Source organism: Vigna umbellata, chromosome 7 (assembly GCF_029865625.1).
Source record: "Vigna umbellata cultivar VRB3 chromosome 7, Vumbellata_1.0, whole genome shotgun sequence".
NCBI classification, from domain to species: domain Eukaryota; kingdom Viridiplantae; phylum Streptophyta; class Magnoliopsida; order Fabales; family Fabaceae; genus Vigna; species Vigna umbellata.
The window spans coordinates 18,833,930-18,839,942 of NC_142171.1; the positions used below are offsets into that span (position 1 = coordinate 18,833,930).

The 6,013-nt window shown below is 31.6% G+C and overlaps 1 protein-coding gene across 1 annotated transcript; it reads left to right on the plus strand.

The window, feature by feature from the left end:
- Nucleotides 1-2,215: 2,215 nt before the first annotated feature.
- On the plus strand, nt 2,216-5,697 carry LOC148195305 (receptor-like protein EIX1). The gene is made up of 2 exons (XM_088094883.1): nt 2,216-5,257; nt 5,437-5,697. Exons 1-2 carry the CDS (start codon nt 2,324-2,326, stop codon nt 5,449-5,451), a joined length of 2,949 nt encoding a protein of 982 aa, XP_087951009.1. The 5' UTR covers nt 2,216-2,323; the 3' UTR covers nt 5,452-5,697.
- Nucleotides 5,698-6,013: the final 316 nt, after the last annotated feature.

The following is a 6,013-nucleotide window of genomic DNA, read 5'->3' on the forward strand; positions in this document are numbered from 1 at the left end:
TTTAATTATTGAGTTTTGCTAACGTAGATTAATGGAGTTAATTTTGTTTTGTTAGAAAATCACTAAGAGAAGCTCTTTTATATAGTTGGATCTGAAATTAGCCATTTGAAAAAACAAAAGTTTTATAATATTAACATCATAATTAAATACTTCAAGAAAATCATGTTTATATATCAATCTTAGTTTCCATATGTAGGTCAGCAGACCAAATTGTACCCTGGTTAGTCAAACCATGTATTACAATCTTTCATCTCTTTTTCTTCCTCCACTAGTGATCATCCTTGCAAAAACAGTTAAACTCTTGGCTGATGAATAAACTAACATATGTACATTTGAAAAAAAAAAGAAGAAATTCATATCACATTAATAAATCTCTTACATTATAGTGAATACACCAATATTTGTAAACTTTTGATTCAAAACTTTGTTGTGAACTTTTGTAATGTAAGATAGATCCCAGTTTGAACCCTTTTTCTTTTTTCTAGTAAAGCTAGTAAAATTTATAATGAAAATATAGCTCAAAATAAATTTAAAATGAGGAATAAAATTTTTACAACTATATATAATATAAAAGAAAAACATCAAAAACAGTTAGCAAAGGGCCTTAGCCTTGACTTCATAGTACTGATGCCAACTTTGTAACTGTAGTCATATCACTAAGCATGTGTCGATATCGCCAGTGAGAATGATGACGGAGCTATATTTTTGTAATCTCACATTGATTATATAGTAATCAAATTATAATGTTACAAAAGTGAATGCAAATCATATTTTACAAATTGGATGGTGATTAAATTAGATTTAAGATATACTCTTTAAGATAACAGTGAAGTCTATATGCTCATTTATTAAAAAAAAAATTATGAGTTTATGATTGAGGAAAACAATAATAATACACACACAAAAAATATTATAGTGAGTCATGCTAAATTTGTGAAATTGGGGCGAAGACTGCACATCTTCCTGCCACTAGTACCAAGGCTAGCTATAGCAGAAGTCATGTGAAATTGCTTACAATACTTTAGCCATTTTTCAAAGGAAAAATAACTGTTCACACACTTTTGTAGAGAAGTGATCATGACATGTTTTAAAGAGTGCTTAAAACATAATAAAGATAAAGATACTAATGATGGTTGGAAACTTTGTCTACTATAACTTGAAGTACTAAATAAATTTGTGCATTTATTTAAAAAAAAAAAACAATTGAATTGTTGAAAACATACCATTGGGTTCCTTTCTTAAATCTTCGCAATACTGAAGCCAATCATTGCAATAATGAACTCTCAGTTTATAAAACCAACACTATAGACTATAACAAAAATTCAGAATATTCTGATTATTTCTAAAATATGGACTATAACATAATAATATTCAAGGACTGTAAAAAAATTAAAATGAAAAATCATTACAGAACAAGAAGATAAAGCAAAAAAGCCATGCCAAAATTTACATATCAGAAATTATCATATTGTAAGATTCAAAATGTTTCATACAGGATCAGAAAAGGAAATATAAAATAGAAATTAGAGTATTTCACAAATTAAAATTTAAGAAAATGTAATAAGTTCAAAGAAACTTAGTATTTGAGCCACAAACGTATAGAATCCACAAATCAAATATGAAAAAGAAGGACAAAATAAAGCGACAAATTTAATTTCTTTAAAATATTTTTGTGCGGACGTTTCTTTTATTTGCTCTATCTATGTAAATGGTCCAAACTACCTTGATTAATTTTTTTTTAAAAAGAGATCCTGCATTTAAAAAAAAATTTCTGACTGGGTAGTGAATAAAAAAATGATTTGATATAGTTACAAAATTATCAAAATTAAAAAAAAAAATGGTAACCAAAAGAACTAACTTCAATTGAAGATGTGATCTTATATAACTGTTTTCATTGAAGTATTTTCTAATAGGTCATATTATTTCATGACATATGATTCCTCTGTTCATTTCAATGTTATTATAGAAAAAAATCAAAGTAAATGCAGTCTTTTTCTTATTACTTTTTAAAACGAGGACTAAACTTTTTACGACAATATACAATATAAAAAGAAAAGTGGTATGAAACATCCTCATGAATAATATCTGCAATGTGGAATATTTTTTTCACCTATCATTGTGTTGCAGAAAAGTCTTGACCCTCAGCTCAAGTTTGGATTTGTATTATAATTAAGTAGACTTGGAAAATACTAGGAATGAGCTTTTGCCATGGACTTGAAGTCTTCTAATTGTTATCTATAAATGTTTTAACTTCATATCTCCTTCTTACATTCTTCACATTTAATATCCCAAAACATTTTCAAAAAAGGTAGAGTTCATCACCATGCTTCGCAGCAGACTCTATCAGCTTTGTGTGACCACCTTTTTATGCATCTTTTTATGTCATGGAAGTTTGCATGCAGAGATGTGTGCGGAGGCAGAAAAGCAAGCTCTTCTCAAGTTAAAGGAAGGCTTTGTTCATAGATTGGAACTTCTATCTTCCTGGAACGGTGATGATTGTTGCATATGGAAAGGAGTTTCATGCAATAATTTAACAGGTCATGTAACCTCTCTTCGTCTCAGATTTTCAAATTCTACACGTGTTGAAGATTTAAACTACCTTTTAGACACAATGCCAGAGATGGAATTTTTCGGTGCCCCTACAGAATTGGGAGGTAAGATAGATTCTTCAATATGTGAGCTGCAGCATCTCACTTTCTTAGATCTCAGTCATAATTACTTACAGGGAGACATCCCAAAATGTATTGGTTCACTTGGTCAATTGACACATTTAAAACTTGCATGGAATGGTTTGAATTACATTCCTTATGCTCTGTCAAATCTTTCCAATTTACAATATCTTGACCTTGGGAAAAATAATCTTGTTGCAAGAGACCTTGATTGGCTTTCTCACCTTTCTACTTTGAGATACCTTGATCTCTCAAGAAACAATCTTGGTGCTGTTACTGATTGGCCGTCATCAATAAGTAAAGTCCCTTTTCTATCTGAACTATATGTAAATGATTGTGGACTCCCTCAAGTCAAACCTAAATCAATCTCCCACATCAATTCTTCCACTTACCTCCAAACCCTCAGTCTATCAGAAAATCATTTCGATTCTTCAATTATGTCATGGGTGTTGAATGTTAGCAGAGTCCTCAGAGTTCTTGATCTCTCACATAATGAACTTGATAATGGCATCATAAAGACCTTTAACACTTCGTGTCAACTTAAGAAGTTGTACCTCGGTTCCAATAAATTGTCTGAACAGCTCGGTGATTACTTACCAGAATTTTGTTCTGCAAAAGATTTAGAGGTGTTGAATCTTGACCATAACCCATTTGGTAAAGGGTTGCTTCCTGATTTTTCATTATTTTCATCCTTGGAAAGACTTTCACTTCAGAATACCAGTACTGTGGGGCCTTTATTATTTGGTCACTTGCCTCGTCTTAAAGCTTTGGATCTCAGTTTAAACACTTTGAACGGATCATTGCCTGTATTCGAAGTGACGAAATTTGCCTCATTGCATTTTCTGGATCTTTCTCACAACAAATTGAGTGGGAGACTTCCATATAGTATTGGACAACTTTCTAATCTCTGGTTTTTGTCCATTTCTTCAAATGAGTTGAATGGGGACATTAGTCACGAGCATGTATCAAACCTATCTAGATTGAAGATCTTTGATGTGAGTAAAAATTCTCTTTCGTTTAACTTGAATCCAGATTTGGTTCCACCTTTTCAATTGGTGGCATTATATGCATCATCGTGCATTTTGGGGCATCAATTTCCATTGTGGCTTAAACATCAAAAGAAACTTCAGGTGCTGCAAATCTCTAATACATCCATTATGGGTTCGTTTCCTGAATGGTTAGGGGACATATCATCAAGTTTGTTATACATAAATGTTTCCCATAACAAACTTAGCGGAGTCTTACCAAAATCACTATCACAAATTAAGACAGGGCTTATGAGTACATGGGATTTTAGTTTCAACAATTTGTCTGGCCCATTGCTTCCTTTTCCTCCAAAAGTATGTAAACTCTTTCTCTCAAATAATAGGTTCTCAGGGTTTGCATCTTCCTTTTGTGAAACATCCTCAGTAACTTATCTTGACCTGTCTAGTAATGAACTCGAAGGACCCCTTCCAAATTGTTGGGAGAAATTTCAAAGATTGGAAGTTCTAAATTTGGCAAATAACAGTTTATCAGGGAGAGTGCCAGAGTCGTTTGGCAATATACAAAGTATTTTGTCGATGCATCTAAATAACAATCATTTCTTCGGTGAGATACCATCTCTGACTCTTTGCAAAGGAAGCTTAAGATTTGTTGATTTTGGGGATAATAATCTTGAAGGAACATTACAAACATGGTTAGACTTGGAAAATTTGATTGTATTGCGTCTACGAGGTAACAGGATCCAAGGAAGCATACCCACAAGTCTATGTAATATATTATCTCTTCAAATATTGGATATCTCGTCAAACAACATTACAGGGGAAATACCACAATGCATTGGTCACATAAGTGCAATGTCAGATATGGAATTTCGATTTCAAACCGTGTTCTATGGAACATCTGCACCTTTAGTATTTCATGACAGTGGAATTGGGCTTTATTTTGAGGAAATATCATTGACATGGAATGGAGGAAACTACGAATTCAAGAGACTTTTAGGACTTGTGAAAGCCATTGATGTTTCTAATAACAACTTAAGAGGAGAGATACCGGAAAGTATAACATCATTAGTGGCTTTACGGTCCTTAAATCTTTCGGGAAATAATCTTACAGGATTCATTCCCGACAACATTGATCGTTTGAGGATCTTGGAATCACTTGACTTATCAAGAAACCACCTTCATGGTAGGATTCCAACAAGCGTTTCAAATTTACATTCTCTAGCTATGATGAACTTGTCTTTCAACAACTTATCAGGAATAATTCCGACAGGCGGCCAACTAATGACCTTCGATACGACTTCTTATGTTGGGAACATTGGGCTTTGTGGCCCACCACTCGAAAACCAATGCCCAGATGTGATTCCACAAAGAGGAAGAAGAGTTCACAAAAAAGATGATGAACTCCTAAGCTTTGAGTTTTATCTGAGCATGGGGTTGGGATTTTTTGTTGGATTTTGGAGTGTTTGTGGAACTTTAATAGTAAAAAGTTCATGGAGATATGCTTATTTTCAGTGCTTCATCAATGTAACCGATTGGATATATGTGACAATCGTTGTCTTTACTGTCAGAATGAAAAGAAGATTCCGAATTCAAGACCTCAAGGTAAAGTTTTTGGCATCTCTTATTATGTTATCATACCATCTTGTTTATTAATTTTTTACTGCCAACCGTTCAAATTATTTTTGAAAAGCTTAAAATGTAGTTGTAAACTTGCTCATCGTGAGTGATGCTTGTTTAGAATTTGAATTTATGACATTCCATTTGTTTTTATTATTTGGTAGGGAAATCTATGGTGAGAGTAATATGATGCAATGCTTTGCTTAATTTGAAGGACAACATCAAATTCCATTTCAAGTTCGTTTGGATTATAAATTAAATTTTAGTTGTGGCAACTCTTTCATTGTTGAGAGAGAATATATATATTGATAAGGTTTAAGTATATCATTCTTACTTTTATGAATGAATACTCAAATATTTCTAATGTACTTGTTATTATTTATGTGGTTAAAGCATTTTTAATGTAATTTCTTTTTATTATTTGATATTAAGGAGAGAGAGTAAAATATGAATAATTTCAATACTAAATTCTCCGTAATAAAGCCATTCTTATTTTTTAAAAAATATTCAATGATTTATACGAATAGGAACGTAAATACAAATATATATGTTATTTTGAGAGTGAGGATTAGTATAGATTTTTATATAAAAAAAACGAAAATAAATATGGTGAAATTCACAAATGTTATATCCTCGTCTTCTCATTGTAAACATTTATTTATAATCCTACATTCTCATATATTGCTAAAATAATAAATTTATTTTATGATTAAAATATATGTTGTATTGTTAAAAATGGTT

Coding starts and splice junctions, on each gene's coding strand:
- LOC148195305 (XM_088094883.1), top strand. CDS start 2,324: ATGCTTCGCAGCAGACTCTATCAGCTTTGTGTGACCACCTTTTTATGC.